This window comes from Neopsephotus bourkii, unplaced genomic scaffold (assembly GCF_033783945.1).
Source record: "Neopsephotus bourkii isolate Nb327-2 ecotype Australia unplaced genomic scaffold, CSIRO-AGI_Nbou_v1 NB_533, whole genome shotgun sequence".
NCBI lineage: Eukaryota > Metazoa > Chordata > Aves > Psittaciformes > Psittacidae > Neopsephotus > Neopsephotus bourkii.
Genome location: NW_026901034.1, coordinates 562,225 through 581,557, shown reverse-complemented (window position 1 = coordinate 581,557; position 19,333 = coordinate 562,225). Strand labels below are relative to the sequence as shown.

General features: G+C 37.4%; 1 protein-coding gene across 2 annotated transcripts in view; it reads left to right on the top strand.

Moving 5' to 3' along the window:
- Positions 1-2,878, top strand: part of SNX29 (sorting nexin 29) — a 120,416-nt gene extending 117,538 nt beyond the window's left edge. For both annotated transcript variants that reach the window (XM_061350641.1, XM_061350637.1), the window contains one exon: positions 261-2,878. In XM_061350641.1, the coding sequence (XP_061206625.1) occupies positions 261-390 (130 nt within the window). In that variant the 3' untranslated portion in view covers positions 391-2,878. The remainder of the gene's footprint in view (positions 1-260) is intronic.
- The last annotated feature ends 16,455 nt before the right edge of the window (positions 2,879-19,333 follow it).

The following is a 19,333-nucleotide window of genomic DNA, read 5'->3' as shown; positions in this document are numbered from 1 at the left end:
TTTTATCCTGTAATTTGCAATCTTTCATAAAGTATTGGAAGTTCTACTAGTTCTCATTTTTGAAAGAGCCCATTCTGTAATTCACACTTGAATTACCAGTAGAAAGAATGCAGTTCTGTGTAGTTGAAGATGTGTGCTGTACTTTGCAGTCATCTGCCAGGCTCTCACAACATCTGCTTTTTACATGTTTGGAATAACTACTGAATAATTTACATATAACATAAACTAGCTATTTCTGTCTTTATTTCTTGTCTTCCTAGTGATATTGCACCTTCTGGAGAATCAGGGAGCAAAAGCAATCGCTCGAGAGTGACTACGCGCTTTCCCAAACTGTCTCGCAGCCACCAAAGAGAGCCACGAAGCCTGGAGCCACAGAGTGGTGATCTTTGACCCTTCCTTGTAACTGTGAATACTGACACCATGTACTTAAAGTTGTCCTGTGATTCCTTCCTTGCCTGTGTTTATAATCTAAGGTCCTGAAGAGACTACAGCTGCATCAACTTAAATCCTGAAAAGAGATATTCATTACTAAGGGTCATATCCTGATTAACTACTTTGGAAGGCAGGAATCGCTTTCTCAAAAGAATAGGACGGCTATTCCTGAGAACTCAGCAAACTGAGAGGCATTTTCTTTGTTTTGTAAAGCCGCATTGCACATATTCCCCTTTGTTCTTCTGAATTTCTTCTGTTCCTATGAATTCCTTGGTTTTATTGTGTTGTCTTCCTTTCTACATGTACATTTTTCTGTACCAGAGAGACATGAGTATCATGTCAAGACAATTTTTTTCCTTAGAACAGTTATGATTATCACTACTTAATATGTCAGCAGGATGTGCATAAAAGAACCTCACTAATTTATTATCTTTTGTAAATAGAAAGACTGGTTTTTTTTTTTACTGTAAATCTCTGACACACAGAAAGGTTTTTAGAAAACTTGACAAAGTAGATGACAAAGGAAAAATGTTACAGTTGGGAAAATAGCTTTTGTACATTTGTAGTTAGATAACCTCAATAGCTTTCATTTGTGGGAAGTAATTCTTTAAAATCACAGAATGTAATAATTTTCTAGTGAAATTTCAGTCTTGCTGTAAGGCTGGGTGCAATATTACTGATTTCTAAAAACCACCACAAGGATACACAAAATTAGCATGGTATAAAACAGTGTTTTAAAGTCTTGGGGTCTATGTTATTATTAATTTGTTGCAGATGTTACTGAACACTCCCATCATTTACGCAGCAGTGTGGAATTCTTACTCTGATTTTGTAAAACCCTTCTCATGGTGATACTTAAAAATTGCCTGTAATGAAAGTGCCTATTACCCATCACCTCTTATTGAAAAGTAATTTGTAATGGTACTACTGTGAGTAAGTGAAAAAGAAATTAACAAGAATTGTTACAAGTGATGGAAGTCCTGACATGGATTAACTGGAATCCAGTTCAGTATCCATTAGCTGCACTGCCGTAGGCAGTTAATTATATGTTAGCTATCTTCTTCTCTTCATTAAGTTTAAGTAGTGTACATTCACACTTTCTATTAATTGTATTCTGGTTTTCCCTTGCATAAGAATATCTTTCTTAGAAGTTATTTTGGGTAATGTTACTTAAATTGATGTATCGTCATTTTATTATCCATTCATTACACTAAATTCTTATGTCAGTAGATACTGAAATCTAGCATTACTCTGCAGAAAAAAAAAAAAACAAAAAACCTGATGATTACTAGCAGACTGTTTGCCTCAGTGCTTTACTAAAGTTCTAGCAAACTGGAACTTCTGTTCTACAAACCTGTAACACTTGCGTGTTATTTAGTCAAGTAACTGGCCCAGACTTTTTCAGTGGCACTTGAGTGAGGAGGGGTTCATTACACACAGTGAGTGGCATCAGTGGTGCTGGAGTATGAACCCTAAGTGCTGGATTCCTATGATTGCATATGTAGCTTATAGATTGCACTGAATAGCAGATTGTGGCAGGGAGGAGTGGAATTCACTCTTCAGGTCAGAAATTTCAGTAGGTGGAATACCACTAAGAATCCTGTCATAGAAATGAAATTATATTTTTCAGTCAGTAAGAGATCACATTTACAAAATAAAGAGACAGATCTATAGGAAACCCAACGGGCCAGCCTGGGAGCCAGCTGGTTTGTTTTCATTAAAAGATGAGTTACTGTTGGTGTTCTGTGTAAACTACAGCAGGACATTTATTTCAGAAGAAAGGAGAGGGAGTAGCTGGGCAGTTAATGCTCCTCCAGACTCTTCAGTTGGATACACTGATGATAGTTTATTTTGGTTTTTTTGGAAAGAAAAGTAGCTCTAATGACGGTCCCATTTTGAAACAATTCTAAATTGATTTTTCAGAAAGTAGACACTTGATTAGTAAAAATCTGACACACATCTATTAACACTGAATTGCAAGTCAATCTGAAAGAAAAGTGCATGGAAACCTTTGTGGTGTATCTGCCAGATGAAATTGTATTAATTTGCAGGAAATAAGTCACAAATTCAAATACTCATTCAGAAAGCTACAATGGTAGGGAATCATTTAGCACACACAAAAATTAAATTGTTTTTTTAGTTGTTCAGAAGGATATTTTTTTGTGTCTACATTTGGCTCTTAAAATTATTTCATTCCTGATTAACTTACTTCTGGTAGTTTTTAATTTATGTATGTAGATTACATAAAAAATACTAAACTTGTTTACTGTGTACAAATCTTTCTTTATTAACTTTAGTGGAATTGTGTATCAGCTCCTAAGACTGCAGTCTGCAAACAGCTTTTACTTTATGTTACAAGATACCATCATGGGTGCATCACTAAGCCTTTTACAAGCTCATCTATGGTTTCTCTAAACCTCAGAAAATAATTAAATGAAAGTCTTTCCTCACAAGATAGCTTTTCCACTTGATATTTTGAAGCTCAGTGAGGTACTTGCATGACTATAAGGAGATACTCAGTGATACAAATGCCCAAAATTTTAGCATCTTTTAGCACATCAGAGCCCTGTCTTTGAGAGCAACTGTACTTACCTGTCACAAATCCCACTGCTGTTTGTTTACTAGAATCAGCCAAGACTGTTGAAGGTTGCCCCACTGACTTTAAGAACCAAATTAGTTACATTATTCTTACAGAATACTGGTAAGCGAAACAGAGATTCCATCCTTTAAATTATTTTACCAGTTATCTAATTCCATGCCTGTAGTTAACGATTTTTGTATAAGTCTGATTTCCTTTGGTACTGACTGACAGCTCTTTAAACCCTTGTCTGTGGTCAGAGGCTGGTGCATCATGAGTTGGTGGGTTCAACCAGTTCTTGTTGGCACCTTTGACCAGCCTGTGGTCATCACAGACCAGAGGGCTCGGGACAGGAGAATCCCTGGCATTGTTCCTGCAAGCCTCGGGCTGTAGCGGCAAAAAGGAATTAGTAATATCATTTCCATTTTATTCCTTATTCCTGTTTTCATCTTTAGGTGTATGAGGTCTCTGGGGCTGCTCATCTGGAACCTTAGTGACTATTCAAAATAAATTGTAAAACTAAGTGGCACTACTTTTAGCTTAATGCCATTCTTCAGTTGCATACAAAATGAACAGTTTCCTAGAAACACAAGGCAGGCAAGACTCACATCTCTTGCAGATGTGATTGTTTATCAGTATTCATTATGTATTGGCTATGGAGTTTCAGAATCTCATTTATTTAGAGAGTCTGTCATTCATTGTAGAGAATGGATTGTATCAACTTGGCTCCTGCATTAAACCAAGTTTCTCAATAACAACAGTAATTTTCCAAGGTTTATGTGAGGCAGGATATTGACATAGATATAAAGGCTTAAACTGATACAGCCATTAAGTCACATACTCTAGGAAGATTAATAACTTCAAAGCCAGACTTTTTTAATGGAATATACTGTTGATGTGATAGTTGTAATCAAATTATACTATCTTACAGAGCCTCCTGCAGGTATAAACCATCATGATTGGATTAATACAAGTATTTAGAGAAAGGGCATGGTGCTATTAAAGATTACTGGCTCAAAAGCATGACCTACAGTTAAGGTAATGTTTTATTATATAGAACAGTATCTGGTAGCTGTCAAATTAATAAGAACCTACTAACAAATGGGGATGACTGACTCAGAGCAGTAAGCTAATAATAAATTAAGACTTGGTGAACCCCAAATGAACTAATGATACTGTCTGTCACACATATAAATGATGTAAAAATGTGATATTTTGTTAACAGAATCACTTATTAGTACTTTTGGATGAGGATGTCATTCTTTTTCCTTCAAAGCACACAGGGATCTCAGTTCTGCTGTAAGTTTCATGCCATTTCAAAGGCTCAAATTCCCCACTCTGAAGGATGTTTTTATTTAATATTTTTTAATTCTGAGGACAGAATCTCTGCCTGTGGATAGAATACAGGTACCTGCTTGAAGTTACTATGAAAAGCCTGTGGAACAGTTGTTTAAAAGAAATAAAAAGACAATTTCACCAGATTGTGCTCCTATACACCCTTGCAAATCTACAACACTGTGCTTTTCTAGCTGGAACTCTAGTATGTATGAAAATAAACATGTTTAACATGAGAACACAATTTTCTCTGTGGAAACAATAATACTACTTCTGTATTGGAGCTTGTCTCACTTCTGGAAAAGGTTAACTCCAGAAAGTAAGGAATTTCTGTCAATTTCTGTAGGTTAGGATATTTCAGTCAGCACCCTACATCACATGCAATACCAATTTGATGATTATTTAGTCATTGCAGTAGTTTCTTAGCATGAGGTATTGAAAGTATCGCTCTAATATATGAAATTATATATATGAAATATTGAATATGTTTTAAAATGCCAGTTAAGCTGCTTTACATTTCACATATTGACTGGAAGATGAAACACTTGTTCTACACAGTGGTCTGACACTGTACATTTCATTTAGTTCTTATTCTGCGTCAACTGTGTTTATGATCCAGTTATCAATAACTTAGATTGTTCATGCTGTTTCTTTCTTAAAAATAATCAGAGCATACATCTAATTAATAATAATGGCTTAGGTTTTGGTTAATGATAGCATGAATTCATACTAGCAAAAAGTACTGAAATGTTTAGAGAGGAATGAATTTTCCAGATTCACAAATTTCTGCAAATACCTGGACTTAAATAACTTTTTTTGTTGCGTTGGAATGAATGTATTGCACTTCCATGTAGGGGGAATCAGTTTCTTTAACAAGAGTTCAAGAATTATGTCCATGCCATGACGGAAGTTGTACTGTGGTAGTTGGTTTTTTGAGTGGTGTGATAAACATTTAAGAAGCTAAAAGTTATAGAAATGTAAATGTGGTTGAAATTCTCAACTCTGAAAGGCTGCACATTCTTCCTTACTTAACACTGAGATAAATAACTGTCTTGTATGTGGGACCAAACCTGTTGGCAGTTGAAGAACCCGGATTTCCCTTTTGAGTTGGGGAAAAGATTTTTGTTGTTGTTGCTGTTAGACTCTAGGGAAGATAGTATTCATTCTGAAGCATATATATGTACAGTATTCACACAAGTATTAATAAACTGTAATATTATTTTAACTTGTTATGCTAATGTTTACATTATAGAATTTTTAAGCAAATATGTATATATGTAATTTTCTAAATACTTTCTTGTATTTTTTTTTTAATATCCTGTGGTAATTTCGTTGTAACCTGGTTGAAATATGCTACTTTACCAAGAAGAAAATAAACAATAATATCTTTCTTGTTTGAATTTGAGCATCTTGCACCTTATTTGTTCTATTTGGCAGGTTTGTAATTGCTTATGTGATTTATGTTCATTTGTTTCAGTGTTTCTAGAATGATGTATGTAGGTATGAGACTTTGTTAAAGTGTTAATATTTCATCATAGAAGAAATAGTATTTACTGAAAGAAATGGTGAACATTTCAGTTTATTAGATGAACCGCTTATTAGATAAACCACTTACACAAACAAGAAGGGAACAATGCCATGTGAGTGCTTGTCTTGCATGTTGCTTGCTGCAAAAAATCTGCACTGAAGCTACAGGAGATCTAATCTACCAGGAATTAAATGGCATACATGTAATTTCCATATAACTGGTATCTAAATACTTAGATCTGCACCTTTTCCATGTCTGTGATGCTGTTTTGTTCTGGAAGTTCCACTCTGCCTCTGATTTTACTGTCTTTTTTTAGGGAGCAAGAATTCCGCTGCTGTTCTGAAGCCTGTCTGAAGGTCTGCAGTGTGCATGCAAGCTGATAACCTCTTGGAGAGTGGCGACTTTTATGGCCACTGTCTTCAACAGGAAAAACTTATGAGGGTAACTTTACCTTTACTTTTCATTGCTGCAGCAGAGCAGCAATGTTTTGTTTCTGCCCTGTATAGTGAGACATATTCCATGCTGCAAGCCAGGATCTTTTAGGATAAGATGCTAAAAAAACTCCTTGGATTTTTTTTTTTTGTTTGTTTGTTTGATTTGGGTTGCGTTGGGGTTTTTTGTTTGGGGTTTTGTTTTTCTTTTTTGCAAGGATTGATCTAACATGCTTTTATTATTTTGTGCTCTTTGGCTTTCTTGCATTCATTTCTGCCATATGTACATTTGATTTCCTTTTATTGAGCTAAGATACGTTTGGATGTTAAGTCTGACACTTCCATATCCAGTTCATCACTGGATGCTTCCATACCATGTGAAAACAAGCTGCTAGATTTGGATGCTTCGTTGTAAAGGAAAATTTTCAATTGGAGGCGTGGGTTACATTTAATCTATTTCCACCAAGCAGACAAAGCTGTAATGTAACAACACACCAGTGTTAGTAGATTCCTCATACAGTATAGGCTGACAATTAAGTGAATTACAATTTTTCAAGCCAGTACCATTATACAGAGTTCTAATTAATTGAACTGCTCATGTTAAAAACATTTGTACAGAAAGACACTTGCTGTCAAATTCATAGTGATGTTTAGGTACCCACATCTTTTCTAAGCTGTGGGAGGTTAGGTGGCTTAATAGGATTTAGCTGGCAGAACTGTTCCTCTAATTTATGTTGGCAATCCATAGGGGTTTGTTGTGTCTAAGCGAATGTGGATGAGACTTTTTAAGCAATTCTAATACAGCTACTAGCCACTAGTAGTTACAGATGTAAGCTTCTCATATCCCAATTATTCAAAATACTCAGCAAAATTATACTTTAAAAGTTTTAATAATTTCAGGCTGGGGGTGGGGGGGGGTGTTTGTTTGGTTTTTTTTTTTTTATTATTTCTGTCTTCTTTAGGTGTTAGACCACAAATAGCCTCTGGTTATTGCCAGGGACTTGCCTTCACTCTGTAGGGAGACAAAGGTCTCATTGTATCAGATGCACAGCATTTCAGTACTACAAAACAAGTACCTGTTCTGAATGGGTGTTTCTTGGCCACTTGAGCTTTGTTTTCTAGTCTACCAGCATGTGTTTGAATCTTGAAGTTGTGGGAAGAGTAAAACCTGATCATTAGGGGAAAGGCAACTAGATTCAAAAGCCTGGGTGTCCTGGGTTCAGCAGTAGCAGTCAGTTTTTCTCCTTAGTAGCTGGTGCAGCATTGTGTTTTGACTTTCAGCCTGGGAGCAGAGCTGATAACTCCGATGTTTTCAGTTGTTGCTAAGTAATGTTTACCCTGACCAAGGACTTTGTGAGTCTCATGCTCTGCCAGGAAGGAGGGAAGGCGGGAGGAAGCAGAGACAGGACACCTGACCCAAGCTAGCCAAAGAGGTATTCCATACCACAGCACGTCATGTCCATAAGGGGTAACTGGGAGTTATCCAGAAGGACACAGGGTCTTGTGGGTTGGACTTGTTTTTTGGCGTGTAATATCGTATTCTCTTCCCTCGTTATTTTCTCTTATCATTGTTGTCGGTGGTGGTAGCAGTGGTGATTGCTGTTGTACATCGGTTGCTGGACTGTTCTTGTCTCAACCTGTGGGAGTTGCATTCTTTCGATTCTCCTCCCCATCCCTCTGGGAGTGCGGAAAGGGTGAGGTGGAAGGAAACAAAGAGGGAGGAAAAGGGGGGGGAGTGAGTGAACGAGCTGTCTGGCTGAGTTTAAACCACAACACCGGGCCGGAGAAAGCTGGAACGAAAAGGATTTATGCAATGATCTGTATGTGCATGTGCCTGAACCACTTTTCAGTGGCTGTCTGAATATTGTCCCAGTGCCTTGTCTAGATGCTTAGATGCTGCTGCTTAATTACTACTTTCAAAATCCCAGGAAGAGCAAGGTCATTTAAAGCAATTGCTGTTTTTTATATGAATCCAGGCAAAGATTCAGGTTGCATCTGGGGAGTTGCAGTAACTTGGCATTTCTGCATGGGCCTACAGAGTTTAAAGTTTTTCTGTTTTCAGGAAAAGACCTGCACAGGGTTTACTGTCTCTAAGGGCAGTTTCCCAGGAGGTCCTATAACTCTTTAAAGAGCTGGAATTTGGCTTTCCTAAAACTCATGGTGGATGCAGTGATCTGTACTGGTTTGTAAGTACCACGATGATAACTTTCTTTTTACTTCAAATTCAACAATATCCATGCCATTTTCAAACCCTTTTTCAATTTCCTAGTGGTTTAGAGTTGTTCTGCCAATTGCATATACCTAATCCTATACACTGGATTTGTCACTGCTGAGTAGGTACATCTTTATTTTTTAAGTGATCTTATATCCCTACTCCTATGCAGCTCATAATTGTTTCAGTCACTTAGGCCATTCATTAATTGCACCAGTAGATGCCCTTCCCATAGAGCAAAGGGATGTGCTCTGCCCTGGCTGTGCATCCCGCAGAAGACAGTGAGCCTTTTGTGCTTCTTGGTTCTGTTCTTAATGCCAGGCCTGCAGCAGTTTATGCTTGTTCATTGTATATGAAGCTTCATGTACTCTTTTTTTGTGGACTTGAACTTTTGTTTTTTACACCTTCTTGTGTTGAGCTTGTGATATATTTGGATTTGTGTTGGATCACAAAGACATGCCCTCCCCCAGTTTTCTAGAATTTATATGTCTGGCAAATTCATCTTTACGTAGTGCTTCAGCTCTGACTTTAACTGGTTCATTTTTCTAAGAAGAATATGTTATAATTAATTTTATTACTGGTGCTACAGGTTGTTAAGAAACAGTTGAGGTACATCAAGGGTTTGTTTTACTTGGTGTCGGAGTTCTAAGTCATCAGCTTTGCATGATAGAAGCCTCTTTGTAATGAGTCAAACAAGCATCTGCCACAGCTGTCAAATACAAGATCTTTGGGTGTTATTGCTATACAAGAGAGATTTCACTTCCATATTACATAGCTTCACTCTGAAAAATGTTTATAGGTTATGCTAATATAGCAAAAAAAAAAAAAAGGGATTTATTGGGTTAATACTGGTTTTAAAATACCTAACCGTATTTTTTTCCCTTTTTCACACTTGATTCCCTATTTTTTCAAGTGCTAATTCATCCATGAATTAAGTCATTTGCACCTGTCAAGTTCAGTGGCAGTTTTTTCATCTCAATTTCTAGTAGGAAACTATGATTATTACCATTCCCAATTTTATGTGTTACAAGAAAATGAATTTCCAGCAGTGGAGATCCCCAGGTGCTTTCCAAACTGGGAATTCAAGCTTATAAAGAAGTAGGAAATCAAGTATCATTTAATATAGTTAAGTAACTTCCCAGCTGTAAGTTGAATCAGGTAATACCTTAGAAATTTCTTGTCAGAAATGTGTATCTTGTGATGTACACAAGCAATTTATTTCTTAACTGTAAGAAATGACAAATCAGTATGCCCTTTATCTTGTGCTCTTTAAGTTGCTGGAACAGGTTGAAGGATCTTCTTTTCAGATCTGAGCTTTAGATTCACATTAGTACTTTGTAGCATATGATTTAGCTATTCACTCAGATGTATCTTGAAGCACCTCAAATTCTCAGTAGGCTTTTGTTTAATACAGTGGTGGAACACATGTTTCTTTGTGCATCTGAAGTGATACATATAGCTTCAAGCAGTTCATAAGATGAGAGGCATTTTTCCAGTAATACTTTAATTCTAACAATGTATTAGATATAACTGGCATTTTTGGAAACCAGCTGGTTGATGTATTTTAAAGGTGAAATTAAAAACGTGTGTGAATTGGTGAACAGGATCTGTCAATACCTCTGGGTAGTTCTACTGTATCAGATGAGAGAGGGTAATTGGATACTAGAAAAAAAGGAAAACAAAAAAAGCACACATTCTGATGCATCAAGAAGCAACAGGAAGAGGAGTGAGGAATTGTAGGAATACATAAAAAAAAAATTCCTAAATTGTACTCATCAAACTGCCACCATATGTTCTATAATGAGGTACAATGAAGTAGGTAATGTATGTGTTAGCAATTCTGTCAAGCCAAAGGACTCTTTGGATATGTCAATAATTAACAAATAATAGCTGTTGTCAACTGTTGTACTCAATCAGCATGGGCAGGGTTCTTTCCCTTTAATACTCTGCTCTCCCTCAGTGACTGAGAGTTTCTTTGAACACATCGCTTTATGCAGAACTCCTGATGAGATATAGTTAATGGGAAATATGGACATACAGAAAGAGCAGAACAGGGATAGATTGGCAGTGACTGGTTTCTCACTGTGAATCTTGGCTTCCCTTCGACTATTTTTCTGTCACACAGACTTTTCCTGACTGCCTCAGTGCCCTACTGTGTATGCATGTTGCACATCCAGTGGATGAGCAGCCTTTTCAGATATGCAGAGTCTAATGATAGCCCATTACCTCTTTTAAAGATGCAGAACAGGTATGTTTTTGTTTTGTAGACAGCAGGAACACAAAAACGTCTTAAGTCAGCCCTTGTGAATTGACACCTTGGATACAGAGAAACTCAAATACAGTGCATCTTGAGAATCACCACCAATATAAAGTAAGCTGAAAAAGGGCAAGTTAGGATCCTGAAGAAGTTCTTAACAGAATTAACTCCCAAAGCTTCTCTCAGTTGCAGCAGTAGTGGAAGTCTGAAGAAGCTGATCTATTTATCCACCTACTTCTGAATTTATCCTGTCCTGAGAATGTCACAAGATTCCTTCAGTCTAGAGGAATATTGCATGCTTTTAAGTAGTTTTGTGCCCTTAAAGTGCTGCTAGTACAGAGAAATGGGGATTTGTAAGTCAGAGATCTGACCTCTCATTCATACCCACATATTCAAGAAAGAGGTTTAATAGAAATCTTAGAAATCTTGTGCCAGAACAACAACTTGAAGTAATGAGATTTTCCTTTGATCTTCATTAGGATTCATTACATAGATAATACATAGATGATGCATATCTAATTAGTTAAGATAGTGCTCAAAACTCTAGTAGGAGGTGCTTAAGTTGGTGAATAAATTTCATAAATTTAAGTAAGTTTTTTTAATCACAGTTAGTCACTGCTGCACACATCACTGTGCTGATGTACTGCGAGTTTTAAGCAACCCCTCTGTTCCTACCAGACTCATCTTGGTTGCACAGTTATTCAGTCTCTCCCACTAAATGTGATAACAAAATACCAACTTTAAACAATAACCATTTTAACTAAGATGCCATAGTATTAAATCTGTGATATCAAGAAGCTGGACAGTGTGCAGAATCCCATTTTGAGGAACAGTATTAGCTTCATCCTGGATTGCTCTGCTTTGCCGACACAGGGGCTTATCTTGCCTTTCAGTCCCATTCAGCTAGATTAGGAAACACATAGTCAAACACCTCCCTTTGTTCTTGACCCATGATTAAGAGTCAGTTAGGGTTGATAATCCTCACTTCAAGCTTGTCTTCGCACGTGGACTGTTCTGATATTTAAAGAACAGAGAACCCTTTCTGAGTTTAATGTAACTGCAGTGTAAACGTCGTTTTCTCTTGTTGCTTGTTGGCTCATGAGGGAGTCTCATCTAGACTTCCACTGCCTCGGGTGCAAGAGGAGTACTGATAGTGCTGAAATTGTCACTGAAGCCCACAGAGATGCATTTTTGGTTGCTCAAAAGGAGGCATATAAAATATGGAAAACAGTGTCTGACCTGACAATGTAATTCTATTTCAGAAACAGAAAATGTGCTGGATAATATATGCAGACACCTCTGTCATGAAGCCTCATGGCATTTCACACCCAATTATGTGTGACCACCTTTGGTTACCATAGCAATTCTCTCTTAATTAGAAACTCACCCTCTGCTCATGGCCTGTTTGTGCTAAAGCATGAAATCCTGCTAAACACTTAGGCACTTATTTATTTGTTGATATATTGACTGTAACTTACTGTGTCAAATGACTTTATGCAGTAGTACACTGTTCCTTTGACTCAACCATCCCACTTGCAGTCTGTATAATGGGCAGGCAACACCAAGAGAAAGCAGTGGTGTTGGAGGTGTTTATATATATGTAATAATATGATCAGTAGGGTGGAGGTAGTTCTCTTGCTGTGGCTCTAGGAGGACTCATGAAACCTTCAGCTTGCATTCAGACTCAAGTTGATTTTATAACACTTTCAAAAGAAAGGAGTCACTACCCAAATGAAGGTATTTGATAATGAAGTTGGCTATATTTGTGTCCACCATAGGGTGGACAAAAAACACCATAGGGTGTTTTAATGACAGATATAAGCGGTTTATTCCTGCTCTTACAAAGTAAGATGAGGGGGATGAGAACAGTTACCTGCAATGCTGATGTTAGTTCTAAAAGTTGGAGATCAGATGGGTGCTTGGGGCACAAGCTCAAAAGCAAAGATTATGATCCTATGTGCTCCCTCCTGTCATCTGGGGAGAACAGAGACTTGTAATTCTTCAAGTCCAGTCCAAGACTGTGGAATTGTCATGGTTTCTGATCAAAGTGTGGAACCTCAAAGCACAAACACCTCTTTCGAAGATAAAAAAATCCCTCCCCAAAGAAAATGCTACAGCACAGATAATTTCTTTTGAAGGAACAGAATAGAAGTCAATTCAGAAATGTAGTGCATTGATAAAGCCAATATAAGAACTTGCTTAGCAGAATAGAATAGAAAAGTATAGGACAAACCAGAATTAATTCATACATTACAAGATCCAGACAGACTGAACTTCTGACCATTTCTAGCAAATACTCACAACTTTCAAGGATTCTAGTCCTTTAGTCTTTAATCTGAAGCCCTTGGGCTATAAGAGGCTCAGGATTGCACTTTGAAAATTTATTTGACATAAAAATATGAGAGGATTGAGAGAAAGAACAGGAAACATTCACTTTAAGACAAAAGTTTACTCCATCTGCTGTCTTTCACAAAGATCTCTTTTGTATGTCACATCATAGAATGAAAGAGGCTAGCATTAGCATTTGTGTGTATTCATCAGCCAGGTTTGAGGCCAGTGTAATGTGAGGGAATTTTCACTTGCTGCATGCTATGAAGCTCATATAAACACTAATATCATATCTTACTAATATATATCATGCTGGATAGCAGAAGCAAGAGTAACCTTACCTTTTACTATATAGTGTTTTACACTATGTCTCTCAATCAGCCAGGTAGGAGAGCTGAGTTTTTTATTTAATGCTTCTCCCAGGCTTAAATCTGATCTGGAAACTCAAATACTGGATTCAGAATTGAAATGCTATTGTTACTTTTAGTGAACATGCCTGGCACAGACAGAAATGGTATTTTTAATTGAATCTGTCTGAAAACATTCTTTAAGTAATAAGTAGTTCTTAAGGAACACAAGTAAATAGGGCAATATGTGTATATCTTTAATTAGAGTTTTAGCTTTAACAGGTGTTCTTAAGTCAGCTGTAATAGCATTATTGTCATAAGAAAACCAGCCTATTTTAAAATATAATGTCACAGTGCAATTGATTAAGGTAAAAAGAGATTGTCCAGCAGTCAGTCACAATGTGAGCTGAGCACTAAGGAGAGCAGTCAGCATGTATACACCTAAGTTTGCCAACATTCCCTGTTTAAAACAAATGAGTCGTTATATGGTATCTCTGTTGTGCCTGGATTCTGATTTTCTATGACTCATCTCTTGATTTACTGAAATAGAATAAGATGAGTAAGAGAGACAGATTATAGGGGAAAAAAGTCTGCGAGCTGCGTAACGTCCAACACTATTACAGGGAAGAGCGATTATTCAACTTTTCCGTGCTCTTTAGTGGCTCTGAATTTCACATCACAGATCCCTCCTGCCACTGGATTTTCTCCTACAGGGAGAAGTTTTATGAAAACCTCATGAATAACCAAGGTCAGTCTTCAGCACAACAGTTTTTCTCCTTTCTGATTATCCTTCTCTATTGAATTTTGATTCATCTGTAACTGCAAAACTGCATTACATGTAACACTGTAAAGGCATATAGCATGACTATATAATGAGGAGGATAAAAGCAGCTGTCTATTACCACCACATTAAGTTGGGATTGGATTTTGCATGATGAATTATCATCTTATTGCATGTATTGCTAAACAGGAATGAATATTCGATTTAGATGTAACTGAGCTGGAATGGGAGTGAATTTTAAGCATTTGAATAAGGGAAGAGAAGGGTGAAAGAGGTGGAGGTCGCACATCTAACATTTTGGGGTTTTTAGGTTGTCTTCAATGTATAGCACCCTACAATTGCCATACAGAAGTTTTTCACTCTGAGAGGTGAAAAACCTACACAGTGTATTTGGTAGTAGCTGTGATTAGGGTGGGTTTGAAAAATCCTTAATTGTGACATTCAGAAAAAGCAACAGCAACAGTGTCCCACAGAGAAGTGTCAAACCTGACAATTACCTGGCTGTGCAAGGGCTGACCACATACGAATCCAGTTCTAAAGCAGTATAAAGCCATACTACAGAGGGATATTCTTAAGGCTGAAGCTTTTCCTCAAGACTCATTCTTTTTAAATTATTTAGAGGATCATCAATAAAATATCAAATGTTATCTGCTCAAGAAGAAAACTAATGCAGAAGTGGTAATGCTAAGGTTGTAATTTTATAGTGTTTAGCTCAAGATAAGCTAGTGTGAAAAGTGAATTTTATAAAGAAGAGCTAATAATTTACCTTTGATTTGTAAAATCTTTCTCTCTTTGTGTTTCAGCTGCTTATTGTTACATAACTGTTCCCTATGGTCTGTGAAAACCAGGTTCAGTCTGAGGTTAAACTGCACCTTGTCAAAGCAGGGATGTGACCCAGTATGAACAACTCATATGACTTCATTTGTTTTCCTGCTTTGTAAATCCTTTCACTCTGTGTACATGCATGCGTAGGAAGAGGAGAGCAGATGTGAGGGAAAGGTCAGGGATGCTGTGAGTTCTGTGAGCCTTCCCTTTTGCTTCCATAACATTTAGATGCCTCCTTAGTGCAGATACATAAAAACATTGCCTGATGAACATTAATGTTATTTATTTTAGGCAAAGTATGAACTAGAAAAGAAAAGAAAGGTACAGATTAGGTACATACACATACTAAATCAAATCCAAATCCAGTACTGGTCCATTGTCAGCATAATATTCAGCTGACAAGAAGATTCCCTCACATATACACATATCTTCTATATCCATATCACAGACTATCTGAAACAACATTGAAACCAGAAAACTAAAACAATTTGCATGACTGCACATGTGTATACAGGGGGGAGGGGGTGGGGAGAGAAATGTAGAGAAAGGTACATAAACACATACATACGAAAGATCCATCCTTACTACTAATGCAAAATCATACATATAAGAACAGAGAGTTTATAAATTACATATTCAGTATGAAAGAAAATGGATGTTATTGATTCTTTTTTATATCTGGGGAGTTGGGGTATGAATTGACCCAGCAGTCAGTGATATAATCAAGTGTCCCTATATGGTCTAGTACAGTAACAATCAAGAGATCTGAATTTGTTCCCCAAAACAGTATAGCTCAGGGACATCCTGTCACAGTGCTAACTAGAACATTTTCCCTCTGAAGCAGATCTGCCATCAGTTCTTTCATGTGGAAACAGAAGGCGTGAATTCTATAGTCTCCTTCATTTTTCTTCTTGAAGAACTGAGGTAGAAGTCCTTGAGGCTGCATGCTTGTATGTATAATTTCTCTCATGTGCTTTATCTGCCTTCGTTAAAATATTTGGGGTTAATAAAATAGTTTCCTCTAAATATGCGTGATGGAAATGGGAGGTGGGAGGCAGGTCAGGTTTTTTAAAGGAATTTTTTATACCTGCATGCATGTTCAAAGAGGCATGTCTCTCTCCTGTGTGTATTAGATTAAAGTACAATTTGGTTTAATAGTGTAGGGCTCTTTAACTTCTAGTGATTGTTGGAATGACTCTCTCTCCTTCACCTTGCATTATATATTGCTCACAAAGCATCGGCTATATGAGAAGCATTTACTTAAATACAAAGATTTTCCTTGACCGAAACATTTCACACCAGAAAAGCATCTCTTCCAATGTGGTTTAATATAACCGTTAAGATCTTAGCTGGTGATAACTTTATCTACTGAGAAATTTTGGCTTCTGTTACTCATTCAGAATTGCACTTTTTGATTTACATTGGTAATAATAGTGTTTAGCATTTATGGAGTACTTTGCAGTGCACTGGTGGATGCTGTTTTAGCAAATCTAAAGTACAAAGTTTTGCCAATGCACTAGAGAACAAAGATTGCTTCTTTGTGGCTGTGTATCCTTTGTTTAGTAAAGTAAATGGTGTTAAGTTTGACATTGTAACAAATGGTAATCCTTTAAGCAGCTGCCGTTATTATGTTCTAGTACCTATAAACAAGGGATAAACAGTGATCATTTTCCCATTAAAGGTGGGTTAGCTGAGGCTGTAATGGAGTACACAATATTTTGAGATCAATGCCACTATCAACTGGCTTTACCCTGTATTGAGAGACATTGAGAAGGATTCCCAGTACTTGGTCTCTCCAGATGTTCCACATTCTGGTGACAAGCACACAGGAAAAGCTGTTCATGGGCTGAGCCTACAGCTCCTCCCCGTAGCTCTGTCTAAGGCATAGCCCAAGGTGACCGTTTGGCTGCTGTGACTCTTAGTCTTGAGTTCACTTTGTCTCCCATTTGTTACCTTCCTTTTCCCTGTAGGTTAGAGCTCTACAAGGACTTTCAATTAAAGATAAATGGAGAAGGTGTGCCAGTGGAACTGGATATTGTCTGATGCTTTTCTCTCTCTGGTGTCTGGTTTGTGCTTACCTTAGTCATATTTTCCCGTTTCAGACTTGCTGTCCTGGTTTCAGCTGGGAGTTAATTTTCTTTCTAGTAGCTGGTGCAGTGCTGTGTTTTGGCTTTAGTTTGAGAATAATGCTGGTAACACACCAATGACTTAGTTGTTGCCGAGAAGGGCTTACCGTGATCAAGGACTTTTCAGTCTCTCCTGCTCTGTCAGTGAGGAGGGACACATGAGACCAGGAGGAATCAGAGACAGGACACATGACCCAAACTAGCAAAAATGATATTCAGTACCGTAGAGCATTATGATGGAATATAAACTTTGGAAAGTTACCCGGAAGGGACCGATCGCTGCTCGGGTAGGGCTGGGTATTAGTCTGTGGGTGGCGAGCACTTGTATTGTGCATCACTTGGGTTTGTTGTTGGCTTTTTCCTTTTCCCCTTTGGGTTTTATATTTTCTCCCCTTGTTATGTCCCTTTTCATTATTATTATTATCAATAGTAGTCACTTTAGTTACTAAACTGTTCTTATCTCAGCCCATGGGGTTTACATCCTATCTGATTCTCCTTCCCATCCTGCTCAGGAAGGAGGGAGGTTGGTGGGTGAGCAAGTGGCTGCTGGCGCTTAGGTTTCAGCTGGATTTAAACACTTGCATTACATATCTTGGAAAACACTTTGTCTGGCCTTCTCCTTGGCTGTACATCAGTGTGTACTTGCTGTCTAGCAGCTGGCAAGTCACCTCAGGATAACCTGTTCTGGAAGGAAACAGAATAGGTTGGTACTACTGTATCCTTTGAAAGGAAGGCTGGTATCAAACAAATGTTTGCATGGTGCTATCTTTTTGTACTAGTGCAAGAAAGCAAAAATGAGCTTACACATTGATAGCAAGTAGGAGAGATAATGCCATAGACTACAACTGGATGCAGGCAGCTGGGGAGGCATCCTTTTGGAGGGAAAAGGGAAAGGACATTGGATAGGTAAATGATGGAACAGTTGACATATAGCCCATAGTTAATAAAATAAGGTCATTCAACCCCCACCTTTTCAAGAGTATGTTCATTATGAACCTATATGCCAGTTGTTTTGACCTAGCGATAACCGAAATACAGTGGAGAATACTCTTGAACATTCTAGGAACTTTTACTTAACAATAGCAAGTGAGGAGTCTGAAAAGTTTTTGCTCATTTGATGTTCCCTTGTTTGCAGATCAGATATATCATTATAAACGATTAATAGAAGGGTGGAAATAAAAGCAAATATATTTCACTATTCTTCATAACAAAATTTGTGCCTGAAAAAAAGAGGCACTGACGCTTTCCTTGGTGAAATCTGTGCAAACATATTTCTTCTCCAGTAGGCAGCATCAGGAAGGATTTCCCAAGTATTTCCAAGGACTTGTAGGAACCAATTTGTGTTCCAACTTTAAGCACACCTCACTTTTGAGTAGTTACACACACACGGTACTGCCTGGCAGCAGCCATAAATGGAGTGAAAAAGGAATTCAGGGAGAAATGTTGTTAATTCTGCAGTCATACAATTCGAGCATAGAGGCCACTGACATAAAAGAATGAGAGCAATTTACATATGTACATAAAGAATGTATGAGATTCTCATTTGTAAAGTGGTGTAATGTACTATGGAGGCTTTTTAGTGTGAAAGAAAGGCATCAGAAGCAATTCTGAAACTTACGAAGCTGACTGATCATGTATAATGTTCCCCCAAAAAGAGCCACATGAGAAAACAGGGGATCAGTAAAGGGTATTATCAAAAATATTAAAGCAGCATGCTAACAGAAAACTTGTGTATTTAGTCCAATATTTACAAAAGGACTTATACTTCAGAATTACACTCAAGCAGTAAAACTGTGGGACTTCATTGTCTCCCACTATTCTTAAAAAGTTGCCCTTCCGAACTTAAGAGACATTAAACCCCTCCAAAAATCTTACTCACATGGGGAATTCAGATATTATTCAGATAGTGAGTTATACCTAGTAACATTCATAAACCACATGAACCAAAATAGACTTTCCTTCAGCATGAAAAATTGATGCTTTTCCCCCCAAATGAACTCTATACAGATAAAATCAGAAAATCCCATTCACTTTTCATCTGTTTTTCTATTCCCCAGGTCACCTTATAAATACAATTAATGCTGTACCACTTGTTGACAGAGATTTATAAAAATGAGCTCCATCATTTCTCATGGTGTTGGTGAAAAAAATGC